At 36.4% G+C, this 24997-nt stretch overlaps 1 protein-coding gene across 7 annotated transcripts in view; it reads left to right on the forward strand.

Annotated features, from left to right (window-relative positions):
* QSER1 (glutamine and serine rich 1) overlaps nucleotides 1-24997 on the forward strand; it is a 40887-nt gene continuing 15890 nt past the window's right edge. For 2 of the 7 annotated variants that reach the window (XM_087821802.1, XM_087821798.1), the window contains exons 1-5: nucleotides 1-209; nucleotides 9994-10106; nucleotides 10504-10665; nucleotides 13850-17545; nucleotides 23820-24142. In XM_087821802.1, the coding sequence (XP_087677928.1) occupies nucleotides 16-209; nucleotides 9994-10106; nucleotides 10504-10665; nucleotides 13850-17545; nucleotides 23820-24142 (4488 nt within the window). In that variant the 5' untranslated portion in view covers nucleotides 1-15. Of the gene's footprint in view, nucleotides 210-1777; nucleotides 2043-8558; nucleotides 9473-9993; nucleotides 10107-10503; nucleotides 10666-13849; nucleotides 17546-23819; nucleotides 24143-24997 lie in introns of those variants that run through there. The other 5 variants (XM_087821801.1, XM_087821800.1, XM_087821799.1 and 2 more) reach the window with 5 other exon arrangements.

The following is a 24997-nucleotide window of genomic DNA, read 5'->3' on the forward strand; positions in this document are numbered from 1 at the left end:
TACGCTACTCCCACCATGGACAGGAACTACGCGACCTCCGGCTTCGCCGACCCGCCGCCGCCGCCCGCGCCCCCCGCCGCCCCCGCCGCCGCCGCTGCCAGCGCCGCCGCACCACCCCCAGCCCCCGCCTGGGCCTACGAACCCCGCGCGGCGGCGGCCGCCGCCAGCAGCAGCAACAGCAGCGGCGGCAGCCCCAGCCTCAAGGCCAGGTAGGGAGGGTGGGCGGCGGGGTCGTGGTGGGCCAGGAAAGGCCGGGGATGCGTTTGGGGCCTTCGCCCCTGTGCAGCACCTTCCAGGGGTCCGGGCCGGGTGGGGAGCTCTCCACTCGTCTCCCCGCCCTCGCCCGGGCCGAAGAGGCGGCTGATGACTCTTATGCGGTGGTCTTGGGGTGGGTGGGGGCGCCCAGTGCGGGATTCGCGCCTGGGACTGGTCGAGGACGGTGGGTAAAAGGGAGGGCTGGTCGGGATTTGTGGGTCTCCGTCTCTCATCCCGTGTCCTGGGTTCTCACATGGTGAAGTTTGGGTTCGTGGCTGAACTCGGCTCTCAGAGACCCGAGAGTGCCTCCGGGGGGCCCAGGGGGACTCCGAGGAGTTCGGGCAGTGACATTCCATTGTATTGGAACCGACAATGTGGTCTTGGGGGCCCTGGCGGTGTGAGGGTGGGGGAGGCGGGAGAGGAAGAGGCGCGGACCCGCGTCGCTGACATTGGGGGACCCAAGAGGGCTGGGCTGCGGGAGAACCCCTGGGGCGAGGGGCCCCGATAGGGGTCCGGGTGGCGCGGGAACGCTGCGCGGAGCTGGGTGACATATGTTTGCAGTGGAGGCTAAGATCGAGCTATTTTTCGTCCACGCGTTCAAAGTTACTCTTCGGTTTCCTTCCCTTTCAACAACAGCAGGAAGTAAGGAATCTCTCTTTACCCTCTGTGTCTTGGGGTGACTAAAAGTTGGGAAGAAATTGGAGGGGGGCGTCAGTGAAGGCCATAAAGGTTGAAGAACACGAGCATGCTTCTCCATCTCGGCTTCTGGAGCTCTGGTTCATTATTGTAGCGCGGGGTTCAAGAGTTCATCTTTGCTCCAGCATGACCAAGGGAATCTAAAATATTGACTCTTACTAGATATTTAAGCTCTCGGTAAATGTGTAGTAGTGCCACTTTGTGAAACGGTCATTTGAATGATAACTGGAAGGCGTGGTCTGGTTTGGATGATCTTGAGCGGGGTGTTTTAAAGCTGCCTCTGCTGAACAATGCTGAATCTGGTAGGTAGGTGCAGCTTCTGATTACAAGGACCAGGGAATCCTGGGTTGCTAATGACTTCATCCTCATAAGATTTCTTCATTATTGTCACAACGTAAATTAACTTTTTTTTAATTTATCTATTACAGTGTTCTAGGTTATCTTTGTTTTTATGAAAGTTCCACGTTCACAATTTGGAAAATAGGTGTGAAGATCAGCTGGTCTTTGTCTTAGATAGTACCTTGGGATCATTATGAGAAACTAAGAAAAATCTTGTTCGAGAAAAAGGAAATAAGCTTCCTTAGAAAATTTTAGGTCCCTTGTTTAAAAGAACTGGGATTTTTTTTAAAAATGTGATGTGCCAATTTGGACATAAATACTTAAATGTTGAAACCTTTTGGAAATGGTCCTGACTTTGTATTATATACAATTAAGCTATTTTAAGGAGTTTTATGAAAGATGTTTGGCACCTTTCCTACTAATATTATTATTATTATTATTATTATTATTATTATTATTTTGATGGTGATTTTACTATCATTTTCCAAGTAGCTTTTTGCATTGAAAATAACTTACAAATTAAAATTACTTTCTCTTCAGTGAAAAGTAATGATAGGTATTTGTGCAGCATTTTTTGTTTTAAATGAAAAAAATGTTTTATTAGGTAAATGCAACAAATGCTACCTAGTTATTTCTGTTATTTCTTTTAGCAGAATACTTCTGAGGCAAGAAACTAAAATCTACTTGTCATATTTTCCAAATGTTATTTATCAAAATAACAAAGACTGACTTCCCAAACACATTTGAAAACAGTAAGTAGATTCATTTGGAACACATAATCTAAAAGAAATTTATTTTCTGTTTATTGGAAGTTATTGATTCTTAAATGCTAAGTTGTCCTCCCCTTAAAAATATATTTTGGGGATGGGGGTCAGCAAAATTATAGCATAGAAAATGCAGGCTTTCCCCCTCCCCCACCAACTTGCTTTGTTAACATCTTGTGTTAGGATCAGGCCATCTGTACAGGGCTACACACACTTCTTAATTGTACATTTTATTCCTCAAACTGCGCAATGCCCTCTTTCATTTCAGTTATATAGAAAATACTGAATCTGAAATAATACCCTTAATTCTTCCAGTATTCTGCATTTTCAGAATCCTATTCATATTTTTATAACATTTTAAAGACCTTTTTCATAATTCAGGTATCAGTTGAATGTTTTTGTTTCCCTTTGTGGCAGTTTCTTCTTGAAGGTGCAAATGAGTAGTAGTTGTGATGATGTAATATGGATACTGATCCATAAAGAATTAGCCTGTCTGTCACCTTGTTTCCAGTAACCTATTCAGAAGCTAACAGATGGTAATGACATTCAATTGTTATTGGCATGGGATATAACATCCTACTTTCTTTCTGTCTGCTTGCTCCTGAAATGGACCATTTTCATCAGTTGATAGGGAAAAGCATAGTAAATAATTTTTCATGAGTTTACAGTAATACTTTTTTGACATAACAGCTCCATCAGGTTCAGGTATTTCTGTTGTCTTAACCATTGAGAAATAAAGAGCTAATGGGAAATCCCAGCATTTTACCTTAAATAGGGTGTTCAGAGAGATTTCTGAATATTTCTAAAATAGTACTTGCTAGGTACATGGGAAGTTCAGGGATAAGAACTGGTCATAATAATCTCCATTTATTTGTGCTTTTCTCAGTTAGTTTTAGGGACCAAATGAGCATATTTTTGCCAATCACTATAGAGTTGGAAATACTTTTTGTGGGGCTATTTTAGAATCTGTCAATACTTTTGCATGCTTTTGGAAATAAGATGATCATCAGGAAGCTGCAGACCTGCTGCTTTTTCTCTATCTGATATTTATATTGTGTACTGAACAGGAAGAGACAGTTTTATCATGGTGATGATAAATGTTTGTATTTGAATATGCACCAGAAAGTGACTAAATGGAAATATTTTGTTTTTAAATGATTTATATTTGTTTTTTGCCTTTCTAACTTGAAATAGTCTGTGGGGTTTTTTTTGTCACCAGTGTTTAGAATTTACTAGTAGGTTCTTTCTGATTATAGTATGTGTAATGAATGTGATAGGTACTCCTCCAAAAAATAAAACAATGATTAGCTCTCTAAAAATGGTCAGCTACTATATTAAGGACTTTTTGAATAAGTTTTAAAGCTAGAGTTTCCCTTAGGCTTTTGGAAAAAGACCTTGTAAGATCACAATTTATGAGCAGTGGGGACAATCCCAAATTACTAAAGTTATTTTAAACAAAGTTGTGTTGTTCAGAAAGTATTTTCTCATAGAAATAATGTTGTAATAGTAACTATCATTTACTGAGCAACTAATGTGTGCTAGCTACTGCTTTAAATGGCGTACACACATGCACACTGTTTAATCCTGTAGCAATCCTTTGAGGTAGGTATTATTTTTAGCTTCCTTTAATGAATGAGGAAACCAAGGCATAGATATATTAATATACTTAGTAACACAGCTAGTAAGTATTGGAGCTGGGATTTAAAGCTGAGCATTGTGGATTTGGAGCCTGTGTGTTTAATTACTGTACTGTAATACTTCATGGTAAAATAGTCTGATGCTGTAGTCTACCTATATTATGGGTTAAATGAGCTGTCGTGGCTGGCCTGGAAACCTAACCATTATTAATACATTTATTTCAGTGTTCTGTGTCACCATTGACCTTTCTTTCCCCTGTTGAAACATGCTTCCTTTCACTTCCATAGCACTGTATTTTCCTGGTTTTCCTCCTACCTCTCTGGCCCACTGCTTTTCTCTGTTCTTCATTAGTCCTTACTCTTCTAATCTCTACATGTTGTCATTTCCTCAGGGCTTGGGACTTACATGATTTCTTGTCCATTCTGTGCTTTCTCCTGAGGACATCACATCCATGCTCATGGCTTCTTAAATATCATCTTTGGAGATACATGTGGCTAAATCCCAGACATCTTCTGAACACCTAATCACATATACAGCTACCTCTCTGAGCTTTTACTTGGGTATGTAATGGGCATTTAGTGATGAGCTCATGCTTTCCCCTGCCACCGCACCTCTTGTTTGTCTAGTGAGGTCCATCTCAGTCACACCTCTGTCCACCTGGTTGCTCAGGCCAGAACCTGGGAGTTTTGTGTGCTGAACCTCTAAGCCCTACTTTTTTATCTCTTAAATATATCTTGAAATTGTCTACTTTGTTCTGTTTCCACTGCTCTGCCCTGATGCAAGGCACCGTTATTTTTCACTTGGATAACCATAGTTGCCTCTAAGTCATCCTAAGTGAAGTTGCCATGTATGTCAGATGCTTTCAGATTTATATCTCTAGATTCATATCTAGTTGCTTACCTATTATCTCCACATGAATATTGAAGAGGTATTTCAAACAAGTATTTCTAAAACATGGATATCATCCTAACCCCCAACCTGGTTCTCCTTTAAGTTTTCCCATATCAATAAATAATACCAGCATTTATTGTAGCTCAGGCCTAAAAGGTTGGAGCCATCTCTGATTCATTTCTTTCCTTCCATACCCACTCTGTTAGTAAATCCTACTGGTCTGATCTCCATGTCTATAATTTCCCATGTGGACTGTTGCAGTTGCCTCCTGTTGCTTTCCTTGCTTCCACTTTAGCCCTTCTAGAGTTTAAGCATGCAACAGCCAGAGTTAACATTTCAGAATATAAATCGGGTAAAACCTTCCAATGTTTCTAAACAGGAAAATCTAAAGACCTTGTCATGGTGTACAAGGTCCTACATGATTTGGGCCTCAGCTAATTCTCCAGCCTCATCATTCCACTCCCCCCACTACCCTTCAGCCACACTGGCTATATATCTGTTCCTGAAACATGCTAAGATTATTTGTCTTAGGAATTTTGCATTGGCTATTGTCTTTATCTAGAGTTTTCTTTAGAGGTCTTTGCTTTGCTATTGCTTCTGGACCTTCTCTTCCAAATGTTAGCTCCTCAGAAAGACCTTCTCTTGACTGCCCTATGTAAAGTAACTTCTCATCACTGAATCATATCACAGTTTTATTTTCTTCATAGCATTATCACTCTCTGAAGTATTTTGCAGATTTATATACACATATAATTTATTACTACCCTTTCCCTATACCCCTAACCACTGCGAATGAAATGCATGTTCCATGAGAACAGGGATCTTGTCTCTTGTTCACATCTATAGAAGGCAGTTAACAGTAATGGTTGAAAACATAAGCCCTAAAGACAGAATTTGGGGGTTTTTATTTTGATTCCACTATTTGGAGTATGACCTTAAACAACTTTCTTAATCCCTCTGTGCCTGAGGTTCCTTGTGTAAAATGAGGATGCTATTTAGAGTTCTTGAAGATTAAATGGGCTTAACTCAGAAAAGTGTTTAGAATAGTGTCCAACATAAAGACTAGTATGTAGAATAGCATATAAAATATTAGCGTTATTGTTGACACATAGAATAGCGTCTGGCACACTCTAAGTGCGCATTAAACATTCAGTGAATGAATAAAATAACTATACTACTAGGCAGAATATTTGTTTCTTTTTAAAAGGTACAAAAATGCCTTGGGGACTTAGAGGGAAAAATTATACCAGGTTCAAGGGAATCATGGAAGCATTTGTCAGTTATGCTACATATACAATGATCAAAATTATTGTTAATGTTTCATAAATGGAATAAGGGATTAGCAGAAAGAGAGCTTCCAAGAGCGAGTATTCCAAAGAGGGAGGAAGTACACCATCCATCACTTTACCACAGTCCACTGGTCCCAATGCAGAGTTTTGGGAGGGAGACTATACAAAGCTGTGTTTCGTTGGGGAGGTCACCAGAGTAACACTACCACAGTGGATTAATACTAGATTTTATAGGGTTTTTGATGACTGGCCATGGAATTTAATTCTACAGCCTATTGGGAGCTTTGAAAGGTTTTTGAGAGGGATGGTGATAGTGATTGATACAAGCAAGAAAGTGTTTTTAATAAGAATAATTTGGCAGTTAAGTACAGAATAGGTTAGAATTGGCAGAGGTAGAAAACTGAGTACCAAATGAGAGGCAGTTCATCAGACCAGACAGGAAGGAGGTTGTATTAGTCAGGATACTCCAGAGAAACAGAACCAACGGGGAGGGGGTGGAGCAAATCTATAAATAATTGGTTCACACAATTTATGGAGGCTGAGAAGTTCCAAGATCTGCTATTTGCAGACTGGAGACCAGGGAAGTCTGTGGTGTGATTCAGTCTGAGTCCTAAGGTCTGAGAGCCCAATATATAAATCCTAGCCCAAGGGCAGAAGAAAATGAGAAGACCTCCCAGTTCTGACAGTGAGGCAGGAAAACTCAGGAAAGTTTTTTCTTCTGCCTTTTATATTCAGGTTGTAAATGGATTAGATGATGCCTTCCCACATTGGGGAGGGCAATCTACTGAGCCCACTGATTCGAATGCTAATCTCATCAGAAGCACCCTCACAGACACCCAGAAACAGTGGTTCATCTGGGCACCCCATTGCCAGTCAAGTTGACACATAAAATTAACCTTTCAGAAGTCCACCCTTTGCACCCATAGGCATCTCCTTCAACCATACTTAATCTTTAAATAAAGATAATAAAAAGGTCATAGTTTCTTCTAACATGATATAACTGTCCTGGGTAGAACTGAAAACATCAATCCCTTCCCCAGGAGAGCAGGTAAAGTCCTTGAGTTTCTTCTCCTTGATATTCCATAACTTAAATACTGAGTTACTTAGTGTAACTCAATACATCCTATGTTGTTACATGATAAAGAAAAAAGAAAACAAATATACACATACAGGAATATATCTATTTATAGCAAAATAAGGAAATACTCATGACAGTTACAGTCCTTGTTTAACTGGTTATGTACTCATAACTATATTATAACTACCTTTTCCACTACTCATTGTTTGCCTTTAGCAAATACCTGAGCTGGTTGTGGTTCTTTACTTGGTGGGGTGGTCCACCCCTTCATTCCTGAAGGGTCTGGGCTACTATTAGTCTTGCTTGGATTGAGAGTTGTTATAGTTTTTCATTGATCTTAATCACAGGTCATGGTAATACCAAGAGATGCCTTAGGGGACCTCCTGTATTCCAGACATATTCTTCATTACTTCCCTTGTGGAGTATTTCAGTTTCCCCTTGGGAGTCAGGATCATTCACTCCATTTAACATTGTATGTCCCTTCTTTGCCTATTAATTCAAAGCCATAAGGAAATCAAAATGCCTTTGGCAGTCTTAATTTCTAGTTTAATGGAATCATTTTTGAGTCTCCTGATGAGGCATTCCTCCCTCTGGACCTTAGACCTCTAGGCTAGCAGAATACAAGGTCACTAGAACAGGAAGCAAAAGGCCATTCCACTGTTCTGTCAAGCCATCAGCTTCATGATCAGACTGTGTTTGATCTATCAATTGGAGAACATGGTAAGGCCAGTGAGTTCCATAAGCATGGGTCTTTTATACCCATACTTCTTATGCTTTGAATTGAGTTTCTTGATCAGAAGCAATGCTGTGTGGAATACCATGATGATGATGATGATGATGATGATGATGATGATGATGATGGATAGGCAATGGCATTCTGTAGGTCCACGGATGGTAGTTTTGGCAGAATCACTGGATACAGGGAAGGCAAATCCATATCCAAAGTAAGTTATCTATTCAAGTAAGAACAAAATGCTGCTTATTCCCCGATGGAAGCCATCTGATGTCATCAACTTGCCACCAGGTAGCTGGCTGATCACCCTGGGGGGTGGTGCCATATCAGGTGTTCAGTGTTGGTCTCTGTTTGCTGGCAGATTAGGAACTCAGCTGTAGCCATAACCAAATTGGACTTGGTGAGTGGCAGTCCAGGTTGCTGAGCCCATGCATAACCTCCATCCCTGCCGCCCCCTGGCCACTTTGTTCATGAGCCCAGGGCTTGCTGGGGAAAGAGGCTGACTGGTATTTCCTAGCTTTGTCCACCAAAAGGGCCTAAAAGCAACGAATGACACACACCTTAGGCATTGATCACACCTTACACCCAAATCTTGGTTTCTAAATGCCATTGCCCACTAAAAGGGCTCCTAGTAGAAATGGTTGATTTCAAGTCTGGCACAGGGAAAGTAACAAGGTGAGCCTAAAACATCTTGTGCTAGAAGGATGTGTTTGAGCACCAAGAAGGACATATCAAAGGAATACAGGACTGAAGGGACAAAATGAATGTCAGGAGTCTACAGTGATGTCTTTTTTAAGTAAAATTAATAAATATATAATATATATATTTCTGAAAAATATACTTAAATATATAAGTATGTACATTATGTACACATGAGAGGGAAAAGAAAAAAAGGCTTATTTTTATTTTACAGAAGCATGCTAACTTTTAAATATGAAATAATGATATATAATTAGAAAACTACCATTTCTAATCTCCAGTGCAATAAGATCATGAGTGGATGATGTCTAAAAGCATTGGCTGTTGGGATTAAGATATTTACAGTCTTAAAATAGTATCTCAAAATTGCATATTAATTTCCAAGGAGAAAAAATTACATGGAGAGATCTGACAGTACCTTCCAGTTTAGCATCGCCCATAATGAGACAAACTGACATTGTGTGCATTCTTGTGTTATGTGATAAGAAATACAAAACATCACTATGTACTTCTCATGAGGTAGCAATCAGACCAACCTAGAATTTGGAATAGCCTTACAATTCAAGAATTCCATGTCATGAAATCGAGACAGAGGGGATCTGTGATTAAGGGCAGGGTTAGGGCACTGTTCTAAATTTAAAGAGACATAACCAAATGCCATTCTTGAATTTGACTGGATCCTTCATTGAAAAAGCTTAAAAATTCCAAACACTTTGGTGATAATTGGGGGAAATTGGATTGTGATCTCTGTATTAGATGCTATTATTGACTTCATGTTAAAGTTCTTCAAGCCTAATATTGGTTATATAGGAGAATATCCTATTCCTAAGAGATACAAATGAAGGAATTAAGGATGTAGTTTCATGATGTCTGCAAGTTATTTTCAGGTGGTTTAGTAAATAAGTGTGTGTGTGTATAGGGAAAGATAAATGTAACAGAATCTTGTCAAATCTTAAATGACAGGTGTATGGGTTATTCATTATACTATTTTTTTTTCTTTCTGGATTTAAAATATTCAAAATAAAAATCAAGGGAAGAAAACATCTCGTTCTGACTGACTCTCAAAATGTATAAGCTTGAAGTTTTCTAGGTGAGCTTTTGGGAAATAGTATTAATGATCAATTTATTTGAATGATCTGATATTCCATAAAATGTTAGAATTAGAGGGACCTTAGAGATTATCTTGTCTAGTCCCTTATTCATACAGGTGAGGAAATTAATCTGACAGTAATTGAATCACTTACTGAAATCACATTGTAGGCTAGTAGGAGAGCTTGGACAATGAATTCAGCTTTCCTGTTTTCCAGGATATTGCTCTTCCCACTGTACCATGATTTACCTCTCCCCTTAAAAGGACTTTGTAGGAGGTAAAAGTTGAATTAAGGAAAATACTATGTATCCTTTTTCTTCCTTGTATATCTTCAATATACTTTTCCCTTTTTGACAGTATTATCAGACTGTGTTTGATCTATCGGTCTATAGGTCAGGAATTTAGTCAAAGACTTCTGCTACTTTTGATAATTGCTCTTTTAGGCACTTTTTTCCTAGAAAGTTTTTGATCATATGGTTTGGGCGATGTGTTTTTGGTCACTTATTTTTATTATCCTCTAGTTTAAGCTATGAAGAAGGACATCCCTCCCTTTCTGAAACAAATCTCCTTCAGAGACAGACTTTTGCAGCCTCTCATCAGCTTCCTGGATATCCTACCACACCTCAGCCAACCGGTAAAAATTCTCTTGTGAAACATACATGAATCTGGGTACATTTAGTGAATATGAAGAAAAATCCATTTTCACGAGTTGGGTTATGAATGTGTGTGCAGGAAATAACAGTGCCATGGGAAGTTTTAAAATGAAAATGAGAACAAAAGCTTTGTCTTTTATTGATAAGGAATATCTGTATAATTAATTAGTTGGGAGATATTTTTCGTGTATCTTTGTAGATTTTAAATTATAACTATGCTTGGTCAAATTAATATCTGTTTGCTATTTCAAAATAAAATAGTTTAAAGTTGTAGAACTTTTGACCTCAAATTTCAGAGATTGCTTTTAAAAATGTGATCAGGAATATAATTTTATACTAATATTTTTACTTTGGGATATATTTTATCTTCAAATGTAGGTCTTTCTGGAATATTTGATACTGGTGTGAACAGTGCCAGCACTAACACTAAGGAATCTTCAGTAATGAGCTTTCTCTCTTCTGTTGAATCTCAAACAGCTCAGGCTGCTTCTTCAGGAACTACTCTTTTACCACAATTCAGGGCTCCATCCTGGCAGACAGGTGATTCTTTGTTTTCAGAATTTTTTTAAGTCTTGTAAAAATATACTTTGTATGGCCTTGTCATTATGGTAGTGTGGCTGAGAGTGAAGTTAATTATTGATTTTTCAGTGAACTTTAAAACCTGGAGTTTTTCACAATTTTAAGGTGGACAAAATTCAATAAATTGTTACTAGCAGAAATTCAGTTTTAGCACTCTGATAAAAACCAATAAGCTGAAGAAAGGAGATGATTATTAAAGATAAATCCTAGAAGTGAAGTTTTTATTTGGCAATTTAAGTACAGTTGACTCTTGAAAAATGTAGGTATTAGGGGTGTGTTGACCCCCTGCACAGTTGGAAATCCACATAAAACTCTTTTTTTTTTTTTTTTTAAAGAAAGTAAAATTTACTTTTTTTCCCAATTACAGTTGACATTCAGTATTATTTTATATTAGTTTCAGGGCACAGCATAGTGGTTAGACATTTATATAATCTGTAAAGTGATTTTGATAATTCTAGTACTCGCCTGGCATCATACATAGTTATTACAATATTGACTGTGTTCCCTATGTTGCATATAACTTTTGACTCCACTAAAACTTAACTTCTGATAGCCTACTATTGACTGGAAGCCTTACCAATAAAGGTAAGCAGTTGATTAACACATTTTATTTGTAAAATATATATTATATACTATATTCTTAAAGTAAGCTAGAGAAAGGAAAATGTTATTAAGAAAAATCATAAGGAAGAGAAAATACATTTACAGTATTTATTTTTAAAAATTCTCATATAAGTGAATCCATACAGTTCAAACCGTAAGGGCTAGCAGTAGTTCTTGTCTACTTGAGAGGAGCATAGATTAAATTATTTTTATTTCAGATTTATTGAATATAAAATTATAAGATATTTAAAGTATGCATTGTGGTGATTTGATATACATTTACGTTGTGAAAGAATCCCCCCTCATCTAGTTAATTTGCACATCCATTACTTTATATATTTATCTTTTGGGTTTTTGTGTGAAAGATTAAATTTTACTTATGTTAGTGACTGCAGGCTGGGTATGTGGTAAAGTAAAAAACAATCATGGGACTGATTTCATCATTAAAGTTATGTAAAGTTATCCTTAAACATATTGAATCACTATTTAATAAAAGTCATTATAGGTTGATAATATACAAGGTGGGACAAAAGTAGGCTTACTGTTGTTTGTATGGAAAATAATACAATAATAAATAATAATACAAGAATAATCTGTGTTTTGCACACTCACAACTATAAACCTAGTTTTCCCCCATCCAGTATTGTGCCCGTTTATATGCACTTTTAAATTTTATTTTTATTATTTTTCAACTGTTTCTCACTCATAATTATTTGTAAATATACTTTTTGCAGGGTGACAGGAATATTAGTTTTTAAGGTTTTATTTTAAAGAATAAGAAATGCCTTAGAATATTTGAGAAGACATTTGTAAATGATAGCTATAGGAAATAATACAGGGTATCCCAAAAAATGTATACACACTTGTTTTCTGATAGCTTAACTGATGTTTCTTTCTTTTCAAATTTAACTTATTGGAATTAATAATTATTCAAAGTATGTGTACATTTTTGGGGGACACGCTATATTTTATCATTCTGATGTAAATTCCATTAATAGAGCTTCTCGGTATGCCTCAGCAATTTTTTTCTGCTTCCAAGGAGATAATTAAAGTTTTAATGTGAAAAAAACAGAATATTAAAAAAACACAACTTCATCTTTTGCTTCCTGGAATAATTTTACATTATACCTATTCAGTTAGACTTTCTATTCTAGTTCCTATGTTTATATTATTTTAACCATTAATTATAAGTGTTATTATTTTAAGTGTACCTAAGTCTTTTCTGTCCTTGTAGTAGTAATACTTTTTTGATATTTAATGGAAAGAAGTGAGAGAAGAATGTTTTTGAAAGGGCTATAGAATCTGTTTTCCCCAATCTTTCCGAAGTGAAAAAAAATTTTTTTAATGGAAAGTCACTAAAAAGCATGTAAACAGTACAAGGGTGTATAAAATGGAAAGTGAGACAACAGTCTCACTTTTTAGAGAAGATTTAACAGTTTGGTATTTATTGATTTTTAGTATCTTTGTATATAAAAACATATATCCACCTAAATAGTGTTAATAGCAATAATAACATTAGGATATGCCATCATTATTTGATCAGTCCTCCGTTGATAGACATTTAGGTTGTTTCTACTCATTATATACAATAACTGTAGTGAATATCTTGTACAGATGTCTTTGTGTCCACTTATTTTCATAGGATAAATTTCTAGAAGTGGAACTTTTGGATCACGAGGGCATATACTTTTTTACTTTAGCTGTATATGGCTAGAATGCTCTCCTGAAGTGTTAACAATTTCTTCTTGACAGTACTTTATTTCTGATTAGCCTTTTATGATAAACATGCATCTATTGTTACTGGAAATTGGTCTTAGGAAGTCAAAACTTGAAATTCCAGAGATTTTTTTAAGTGCATATATTTTAATTAAAGAAACTTTGCAGTATTAACCTTAGTGTAATTGTGAGATTTATTCATCATGTTAAATGTAGGCAATTTAGTTTCAATTTTAATGTTATTAATATTATAGTTTGTCCATTGGTATTTTGCAGTTGGAACAGTTCCCTGGGATTTTGGGATTTTGCATTGGGTAAATTAATCACTAGAGATTATACACATTTTTACTATTTTTTAATTTTATTTTTATATATTGATTGATTTGAGAGAGAGAGAGAGAGAGAGAGAGAGAGAGAGACATCAGTTTGTTGTTCCACTTATTTATGCATTCATTGGTTGCTTCTTGTATGTGCCCTGACCAGGGATCAAACCCACAACCTTGGCATATTGGGATGATACTCTAACCAACTAAGCTCCCTGGACAGGGCTTATTTTTGCTGGTTTCTTAATTGGCCTTGTCTAACTATATATAAACTCATATTTATATAACAAAGGTATGAGTTGCTGATACCTGTAATTTTATTTCTGCTTTAAGAAAGCTAGCTATTTGAAATGTAATTTTCAGAATTTACATGTAGAGTTTGTCAGTCTTACAGAAGTTTTAATAGTTCGAAGGTTATATGTTATATAAGTATCTACTATGAAAAAATATATATATACATAGTGCAGTAATTGCATAAATATCATCGTGTTTTCTCTTCATAGGTATGCATTCCTCAGCAGCAACTGAGCTGTTTGTTACTGGATCTTTGCCAACCACTGGAACACTTCCACCTTCTGCCCTCTCTGTTTATCAGCATCCCACCACCTTCAGCAATAGAAACTTTGCTACCACCTCACCTTTGGTGCTTCAGGATTCAACTTTTAACACTACATCAAATGGGATTTTAAATCCTCATGACCCTTTGCTACAAATCAAAACTTCCCAGGGAACTGTTCCAACTGCTTTGACATTTGAGCGCCTGGGCAGTTCTGTGTTAAGTAACAGCATACCACCTCAGTCCTCAACATATCGCTCAGCTCAAGAGTCTGCACCCCATCTTTTACAACCTCAGTTCAGTTTGTTGCCTTCAGCACTTGGGAGTACCCAGCAAACTCCTCAAGCCTACAGTTCAACTCTCTTTACTAATTCTACTGCTTCCATTGAAAGAGCTCTTCTTCGAGAATGTAGTGTTATTAAACACCATCAGCGGCCTTCAGGTACCCAGTCTATTCAGGCACAATTGACTGGTTCACAGCATTCCTTACATAGTTATCTATCAAATGCAAGTGTAGATAATTTTCAGGAAACAAGCAGGCAGTCATCTTTATCCTGTAGCCCAATTGGAGAGTCCTCTCAGGCGAGCAATGGAGGATTGCAGCAGAAGACCTCCCAGGTCTCAGTGGAACTTGCTCAGTCTTATTCACCTGCAATTCCATCATCAGGGTATCCTCCTTCCACTACAGTAGTGAAAAGCTGTTCTACAAAACAACCACTCACATCAACTAAGACCCCAAAACCTCAAAGTATAATTCCTCCTGTGCAAACACTAAGCTATTCCAAACCTTTACATAACCAGAGTTCTGTAATATCAGGCCAAGCACAAATATATTCTACAGCGCAACTACCAAGCCTTTTATCAGTCAGTCAGTCACAAAATTATGGTTTAGTACAACCACATAATGTGCCATCTATCGTTCATTCACAGGTTTATAGGTCCAGCAAAGTTGAAAAGTTGCCATCTTTATATAAAACATTGACTTTTTCTGGCTCATCTCAGGCTATAACTTCTGAAAATCAGACACTTAATTATTCTAATCAGCAAGATGTATTATCCTCAGTTACAAACGAGAATTACCCTGCTCAAACAAGAGATCTATCTTCAGTTAGCCAGTCTCAAAGTTATTCATCTGGTCATTCTCAGGGTTTATCACCAGCTAGCCAGACACAGGTTAATTATTCATCTCAATCACAAGTTTTGGCAGTTGTTAGTCCTTCAGAAAGCTATGCGTCAGGGCAGTCCCTAACCTTAACAGCTTCTTCTCTTTCTTACTCTTCTGCCTCTCGGGCTCAGAGTTTGCCAGATTCTAGCACAAGCCAGAATTATATTTCTATGCATTCTTCCCAAAATGCTCAAGCTCAAGGGCCATCATCTCCCCAGTCCCAAAAATTTTTGCCTGCCGTCCAGTCATCATCTTTTACATCCTCTACTCATTGTCAGACATTACAGAATAACATACCTTCCCCTGATCCAAAGTCTTATGCTGAAAGAAAACTTGACTCAAATGTGTATACATCTTCAAAGCAAGAAGATGAATTTCCAATGCAAGAGTTACAGGTGTTACAGCCACAAGTATCTCTTGAGTCATCAACCCAAAGGCTATCTGATGGGGAAATTAATGTTCAAGAATCAGCTTATAAGGAGTCAAAGGCAGATGACAGATATTCTCACAGCGTAATCAGAAGTAATTCTCATCTTGAAGATCAGGTTGTTGGGATTGCTCTACAAGGTTCAAAAAAAGAAGAAAGTATGGTTGGTTCAGTGACACAGCTTAACCAACAAATTGGCCAAGTCAATAATGCAGCAACCCTTGATATTAAGAAGGCAACCGATTTAATGCAAACCCCACAAATAGGGTTGAATACTAAAGACCTAAACCAGCAGCACTCTCTTATGCATAAGGTACATGAAGCCAAAGTCCAGGAGCAGCATGATCAAATAATTAATGCCTCGTCTCAGATTCAAATTCCAAATCATTCTTTAGGGCATGGCCATCAGGCATCTCTTCCTAATACACAGATCCTTTTAGATTCTGCTTGTGATTTACAAATTCTTCAGCAGTCAATACTGCAAGCAGGTTTAGGACAAGTAAAGGCGTCTTTACAAGTACAGCGTGTTCCGAGTCCTCAACAAATAGTGCATCCTTTTCTTCAAATGGATGGTCATCTTATTCAGAGCAATGGTGATCATTCTCAGCAGCAACTCCACACTCCGAATTCCGAAATTATGAAAATAGACCTGTCTGAGTCTTCAAAACCTTTACAACAACATATAGCAACAAAGGGCCATTTTAGTGAAACAAATCAACATGATTCAAAGAACCATTTTGTTTCCCTTGGATCAATATGTTTCCCAGAGGCAATTCTTCTCAGTGATGAAAGAAATATTTTATCAAATGTGGATGATATCTTGGCAGCTACAGCAGTAGCTTGTGGGGTTACACCTTCTGATTTTTCCAAGTCAACTTCAAATGAAACCATTCCGACTGTTGAAGATGGTGATTCTAAATCTCATTTTCAGCAGTCATTAGATGTTGGGCATGTGAGTTCAAATTTTAACTCTGTAACAGCTACAGTAGGAAAGCCACAGAATATAAATGCTATTTCCTTAAATGGAAGTCAAGTTACAATAAACCTTTCACCAGTACCTACCCTTCAGTCAAAAATGACTCTTGATCAACAGCACATTGAAACATCTGGTCCAAATAAAACATCTAAACTAACTTCACCAGTGGCTGGACCAAATCATGAAGTCCAGGAGCAAAGTTCTGGCCCATTCAAGAAACAGCCTGCTACCAATCATGAATCTGAAGATGATTGTGAAGTTCCTGTTGATAGTTCATTAAATAATAACAGGAACCAAGAGTTTGTTTCTAGTAGTAGAAGTATTAGTGGAGAGAGTGCTGCATCAGAGAGTGAATTCACCTTAGGGGGTGATGACAGTGGTACGTCAGTGAACCCGACAAGGAGTGCACTTGCACTGTTGGCCATGGCCCAGCCTGGGGAGGCAGTCAATGTCAAGGTTGAAGAAGAAAACCAGGATATAATGCATTTTAACCTTCAGAAGAAAAAAACTAAAGGGAAAGGGCAAACTAAAGAGGAAGACAACAGTAATCAGAAACAGCTGAAAAGACCTGTCCAAGGCAAACGCCAGAACCCAAGGGGAACAGATACATATTTGCCATATACTCCTCCTCCCTCAGAAGGCTGTCATGATGTTTATCAGCATCAAGAAAAAATGAGACAGAAGATCAAAGAAGTAGAGGAAAAACAACCAGAAGTCAAAACAGGATTTATTGCCTCTTTCTTAGATTTTTTGAAATCTGGGCCCAAGCAGCAGTTTTCCACTCTTGCTGTCCGAATGCCTAACAGGACTAGACGACCAGGGACCCAGGTGGTTCGTACATTTTGTCCCCCACCATTTCCAAAGACTTCATCTACAACACCCACACCGTCAGTGTCTGAAACGGGGGGTAACAGTCCATCAGAAAAAGTTGATAATGAGCTTAAAAACTTGGAACATTTATCCTCATTTTCTTCTGATGAAGATGATCCCGGAGCACTCAGTCATGATGTTTATAAAAGCACCTCTACTACCTTAACTACTTTGGACGCTACTTCTGATAAAAAAAAGAAAACAGGTAAAGTTTGAAATTTTTGATTCATAATTATGGCTTTCCACTATTATTTTTCTGGCTTTTAAGCTTTCTTCACTTGAAGCAGGTCTGAAAATAAGTTTTCAGGACAAAATGCATAGGTAGGTATCTTAAGGACTTTTTTTTTTTTTTTTTTTTTTTTAATGTTCCTTGACTAAGAAAGTTCTGTGTTTTTGGTGGAGTTGTTCTGTTTTTTCCTTGGCTTTTTACCACATGCAACCTAACTTATATGGTATGCTATCCAGACTTGTCTAATCTGAGACATCTTGAGGTGGCTTATGGATATGAGGCATTATATTGAGGGCTCTGTTATAGTATAAACTGACATGTTTTCCTAGTATGCCAATTTTACCCAAAGATTAACATTTTACTATTGAATATGGTTATATTGTATGCAGCATATACAAAAGATTTTCTGCTGGCTCCAGATACTGTGTCCAAATCTCTGGTTATGTGTTTCACCAGATCTTTGGTTCTGTAGTTAACCAAACATTTAGAACTGTTTTAAGAAGCACTGCCTTATGTAAATAATTGACTAGTATAAATGTTACTATTTTAAGGAATATACTAAGGAAAAAATATTTAAAACAATAAAAATAGTTACCATCTCTGTGCCAAGAACTAGTAGAAATGGTGGGAGATATGCATTGTTCCATCCAATATACAGATAATATAACAGTAAATGAATTGCCCAGGCTCATACAGCTAGTAAGTGGCAGAGCTGGATTCTGAACTCAAGTTTGCCTGGTTCTAGAGCCTAGCTCTTGTGTAAACTGAGTGGTGCTTCAAGAGTTAAACCTTGTTTGGTGATGTATGTACTTAGCTTCTTTCTGGATTTGAGACTACCTTTAACTACCAAAGTGACATGAAACAAATGGTATCCCAAATAATCTATTAGCATAACTATCAGCTAGTATATTTCTAAAGAATTCTTATTTTGTTGAACAGGGAAATTAGCATAATGGAAAGCCAGTGTGCCAGTCAAAGCCATTATGGATATGGCTAATACTAGTAAGATTTTATACGCCTGTAGCCCAATTCAGAGTGCTTTGCAATTACTATTCTAATTCTTGAATTCCTAGGACAAACCTTTTGTGATTTCTGTTCTAAAATTAGCTTCTTCCAGATCTGTTATTATCTCATTTTTAGTTAAAATCACCACCATCAACCCAATCCTTACTATTATGTCTTTGAAATTCTCTTTACAATCCCCATTGCTACCTCATCTGCAAGAATGTATCTCTTTTTTCTTTTTTTTAAATTTATCTTTATTGTTGAAAGTATTACAGATGAAGAACTCATCTCTGGATGGGGTTATTGCAACAGACTTCTCATTAGAATTCTTCCCATCAGTTTCTACACCAGTCCATCCTCCACATTATCATCAGATTGGTCTTTGTAAAAAAGGAAAACTGATTGTTACTTCTCTGCTTTGAAATACTTGGTGCTTAATGGGAAGAAAGAGAAATAATATGTAAAAGTTCTCCTTTTCCACATGTTACTCTCTTGCCCCACTCTTGTCTGTTGAAATGATCATTCAATTTTCTTTTTATTTAAAAAAGTTTTTTTATTGATTAATTTTAGAGAGAGAGGAAGGGGGGAAAGAGAGAGAAACATCGATTTGTTGTTCCACTTACTTATGCATTTATTGCATAAATTGATACTTGTATGTGCCCTGACCAGGGATCAAACCTGCAACCTTGGTGTATGGGGACGATGCTCTAACCAACTGAGCTACCTGGTTAGGGCTTCCTCATAAGTTTTTATTCTCTATTTCTTTAGTTATGTTTGTTCTTTCTTGCTCCAAATGATTATTTGAATCTTTTTGTTGATCTGTCAGTCTGTGAACTTTTCAAGAAACCAATGTACTTTTTCTTTCTCCTGTTACCATTTTTTACTCACCTTGTCTTAATTTCTGCTTTTATCAGTTCTTTTTCCTAATTTTCCCCGGGTTCAATTAATATTCTCTCTTTGGCTTCTTGAGTTTAATACTTAGTTCATTTTTCTACTTGCTTGCTTTCTAACTACTGGCATTAAAGTGTTAGGTTTCTTCTTTGCGCCACACTCTGGCTCTACCCCTTTGGTTTCAATTTGTAATGCTCTCACTGTCCTTTCTAAATGGTTTGTCATTATGGTTTTGATTTCCTTTTTAACCCAAAAATTATTAAAGAATGGTGGGGGTTTTCCCGTTTCTTAGTAGGTCTCATTGTTGGGGACTCTTTTATTCCTAATTTGTGGCCCGGTTGTACTGTGATCAAGGGAATGTGGCGCAAATAATGTCTGCGTTTTAACTGTATGACCATGTTATTAGACGCTAGCTAAAGGGTCAGCTTTTATAAACCCCCTGAGCAACAAGTGGTAATAGATTTCATTTGGCAATATTGTTTAGATCCTTTATGCCTTTTTATTTTTTGTTTAATGTAGTAAATGGCATTAGGTTATATAAGAAAATGTCTGTATATGGAGCTAACTAACAGCATTGGAGCTAAATGACAGGTCTAGAATTTGCTGTTAAGTATCCCAGCAAAAATCAAATGTGTGAGGAATGGATAGATGAAAGAAGTATAGCACAATGTCTGTAGTTGTTACCACCGGGTTATGGTACTTGAAGGTTTGTATTCTCTTTTCTACTTGTGTGTGTTTGAAATTTTTAATAACAAAAAGGTTTTTTAAATCCTCCCTATCCTTATTTGTTTTTAGATTGCTTGATCTGTTGATTCCTGAAAAAGGTGTGTTAAAGTTTCCAACTGTGTTTAACTATTTATCTAATTCTGTCTACTTGATATGTTTTGAACTTATGTAATCAGGTGCATAAAATTTAGTACAGTTAAATTTCCTTTTATCATAAAAAAAAATCTCTTTTTCCATTTAATTTTCCACTTGTTTTTAGTATTGCTTTACTAATTTTATTGTTGTTGTTAGCATAGTTAGTCTATTTTTCTGTATCTCTCTTTTCTTTCTGTCAGAGTATTTTTTCCTTATGAAATAAAACACATATTTATAACACACATACGGAAAACACAAAAATTTCCACAAATTTGAAAATGCAGACATTATTTAGGCCATATTCCCTGACCACAGTGCAGTAATTTCATAAAAGAATAGCAGAAAGAAAAAAGGTATAAAGAAATAAAAGTAACTTTTTATTTAAAAACTCATAAATAACTTGTTATAACTTCTTCTAAACAGCTCTTGGCTTAAAAAAGAAACCAGAAGTGACAAACTACTTGTACTTAGAAAGGACAGTGGAGCATTGTATTTTACAACCAGTGGGATAAGCCAAGAATGTGAGGCAAAGAAGAAAACTTATGATGTAAATGCTATGCATTAGAAAGCAAGAAAGCACAAAAATAGAGTATTAAATTAAACCCAACTCATAACCTCTAGAATTAACCTCTGTCTGAGATGGATGGTAATCACTTCTTTGCTTCTATTATTTTACCACCTGTGTATGTGTCCCTAAGCACTATATTTTTGTCTTGGCTTGTTTTAAAACTCATAAAGGGCATCATACAGTACTGATACATTTTTTTCTTCTACCAATTTGGAAGTTATACATTCTTTTTTAAAAAGTATTGCTTAACTTTTAATTATGGAAATTTTCAAACATAAACAAAAGTACAAAGATTGGTATAGTTAAACCAATGTATTCATCACTCTGTTTCAGTAATCGGCAGTACGTGGTCACCCTTGTTTCATTCCTACCTTTTCCTACTCCCCCCCCACCGATTATTTTGATGAAATATTTCTGTTCTTTTCCTGGTTATAGAATTACAGTATATATTTTCAGCTTCTCAAAATCTGTTAATATCTTAATCTCCTCCTGGATAACATAAAGACTTCTGAACATTAGAACTCCATTTAATGTTACCATGTACTACTTTGTTTTCTAATACTCAACAAGACATTATTAATAGTGTTTTAAATAGTAATTGTTTATATTTACTTGTATATTCCCCATGTTGCCTTTCATTCTTTCTTGCACCTTGTATCTTCTCTTTGGGATTACATTGCTTATTACTAAAACATGGCCTTTACAATTTCCTTCTCTGAGGGTCTGCTGGTGGCAGTATCTCTGTTTTTGTTCATAGGTAGTTATGTGATTTGTTTTACCATATTACTTAGAAAGTATTTTCAAAATTAAGTGACATTGTCATAATAAAGTTTCTTTTGTTCTTTCATTCATCCATTATTTAGACAGACAAGATTTCTGAGTTCTTATATCAATAAAAATGGACAGAAGTAAAATCAATTATAAAACCAGTATCAATAAGTAATATTCACTCATGGATCCATAAATCTTAAAATGCTACATCTACCCAAAAGAAGCATTCTTTTTACACTTAATTATTTTTACATTTACATTCTTTTTACATTAAATTTGAAAAAACACTAACTTGGATCTACTGTATAATTATTATAATGTTAGAAATGTTTAATATTTAGAGCCTCCTGGTCAAAAGACATTAAAAATCAATTCCCATTTATATACCTTTTTGAGGCAGAAAAGTGTGATAGTATAGTTAAAGTAGCATAAAAATATATTTCAGTAGGGTAAAATTCTATAGTATGGGCTACTAACATGATTAGGTTCAATTTGTAAAAATGTATCTGGGAAGCACAAAAAAGCAAAGAACAATAAAACAAGGTATGCCTGGTAGTTTTATTTCTTCAGACATCCATCTTAGGGGGAAGCATCGAGTTTTTTACCATTAAGTGTGATGTTAGCTGTGGGTGTTTTTGTTTTTTGTGGTTTTGTTTTTTTTAATATATCTTTATTGATTTCAGAGAGAGGAAAGGAGAGGGAGAGAGAGAGAGAGAAACATCAATGATGAGATTCATTGATCGAGCCCACAACCCAGGCATGTGCCCTGACCGGGAATCGAACCTCGATCGCCTGGATCCTAGGTCGACGCTCAGCTGCTGAGCCAGGCCCGGCTGGGCAGCTGTGGGTATTTTATAGATAGATGCCATTTATCAGGTTGAAGAAGTTCCCTTCTATTTTTAGGTTATGTTTTTATCATGGAAGTGTTTATACATGATACTGAATTTTACCAAATGCTTCTTCTGTGCCCATTGAGATGATCCTTTGGTTTCTGTCGTCCTTTGTTATAGTAATATGATTGATTGATTGATTGATTTTCAGATGTGAAACAGCATGCTTTCATAGGATAAAACCCACTTGGGTCGTTCTTATATGTTGGTGGATTTTCTCATCTTTTGTTGAAGATTTTTGTGTTTATATTCATAAGGGATACTGGTCTACAGTTTTTTCATGGTATTTTTGTCTGGTTTAGGTATTGAAATAATACTAGTCTCATAAAATGAGTTTGGAAGTATTTCCTCCTATTTTTTGGAGTTTATGATGGATTGGTATTAATTCTTATTAAACTGTTGGGAGAACCCACCTGTGAACCCATTTAGGTCTGTGCTTATCTTCATGGGATGTTTTTAAATTTCTTTTGTTCTCTTTGTTATTAGTCTAGTCCAGCTATTTCCAATCTTTTTCATCTCATGGCACACATAAACTAATTACTAAAATTCCGCAGCACACCAAAAATTACATTTTTTGCTGATCTGAACAAAAAAAAATAGGTATAATTTTGATTCATTCACACTGGACGGCTGTTGTTATGCTGGCTGTTGTCATTTTTTAATTTGACACTCTAAGGGGAAAGAGGCTGGTGCCCCTGACTAAACAGTCAGGTACTACATGTCTTCAAAATTCTTGTGGCGCACCGGTTCAAATGGTCTTTCAGATATTCAGTTTCTTCTTGAGTCCATTTTGTTAGTTTCCTTCATTCTAGGAAGTTTGTCCATTTGTCTAAGTTATTTGTTAGCACACAGTTTTTCATATTACCACTTTATAATCTTTTTATTTCTATAGCTTCTAGTGCTGATGAAAAACATTTCAGGAGTTCTGTTTTCCTTTCCCACATCCAGTCGGCTTTTCTTCTAGTAATTTTTCACAGCTTTGGTCAGCTGACCCCTGCTTACCTTGCATTACTTTTGTGTCTCCATTCTTTTTAAAATATCTTTATGCTACTTAAGTGGACTCTTAGGTCCCTGTAGGTCAATGGAGAGTCCCAATCTGTAATTCTCACCACTTTGGTTATTGAAAATTAACAACTATTCTTTAATTTCTTACTGCAGTTTTGATTGTTTCAGATAATTTGATGGCAAAAATCATTGTTTCTTTTTAAACTGTTATGTTTAATTATTTGTATCATTTATTTGCATTTGCTTGATCTAATTACAGAAGCCCTACAGGTGGCAACTACTAGCCTAACTGCCAATACTACTGGTATTGCTACTACTTCCTCTACCACTGTGGGTGCAATTAAGCAAGAACCTCTCTACTCTACTTCATCTGCAGTAAATATCCTGGAAAACAAAAGCTCTACAGAACTCCCAAAGCCCATCGAACTTGATGGTCTTCCTTCAAACCAGTTTGCAAAAGGACAAGACACTGTTGCCATAGAAGGTCTTACCGATGATGAGAACACAGAAAGTGGAGGAGAAGGCCAATACAGAGAGCGTGATGAGTTTGTGGTAAAGATAGAAGACATAGAGACTTTCAAGGTGATGCGACTGTTAAAAAGTGTAAAGGTTATAGTTTAGTGGGAATGCACTGTGACAGCCTTCATGATGACTTCAATAGCATGCATCTATCTTGAATTGCAAAAAGTTATAATTTCACAATTACTCTGTTGTAATTGTTAAATAATAAAATCACTAGTATATATCAGATATTGTATAAAAGAAAGTAGTTTAAAATAATTTGAACTGATATCTGAGTTTTATGTATTTCTGACTATTCAATATATTGCATTTTTGTACTAGTGATTAGAACAGTTTTGAAATGTTAATTTTTTTTCAAGGCTCCCAACTAATTGTATATTGTTAGGAGTTTGAGAAAGTGACTAATTTTAAAGTTTAAAGAAAATAACAGGAATATAATGTAAAAGTAGAATTAGACTTATTTTCATAATTTCACATTATAGAACCATGACTAGGATGTTACAGTTTCATACAAGAAAATTTTATCTGTTTAAGAACATCTATGTTCCAGTTTCTGTTTGCTTGCTTTGGTTTTATTTTTTAATTGGGGCGGAGAGGAATGGCATTGAAAAGTACAATGAGTACAAAATTCAAATGAGATCTCTGTTACTTCCATTCACAATTAACTGTTATTATTTTAACATATTTGTTTCTAGTCTTTTTGAATATGTATATACTGTTATAAAGTTGCATAAATAATATATGACAGTATTATCAGAGAAAAATTTTCCAATAGCTGTACAAAAGGGTATTGGGCTACTTTGCATGTTGGTGTACTCACTATTTCTGGAAGAATTTAAGCAGAGACTGAATAGCCAGCTTATAAGAATTATTATAAAAGTTCAGCTAGGTAAAAGATAAAAGGTTGAGCTAGAT

The sequence above is a fragment of the Miniopterus natalensis genome, chromosome 11 (genome assembly GCF_054644295.1).
Source record: "Miniopterus natalensis isolate mMinNat1 chromosome 11, mMinNat1.hap1, whole genome shotgun sequence".
Lineage (NCBI taxonomy): Eukaryota > Metazoa > Chordata > Mammalia > Chiroptera > Miniopteridae > Miniopterus > Miniopterus natalensis.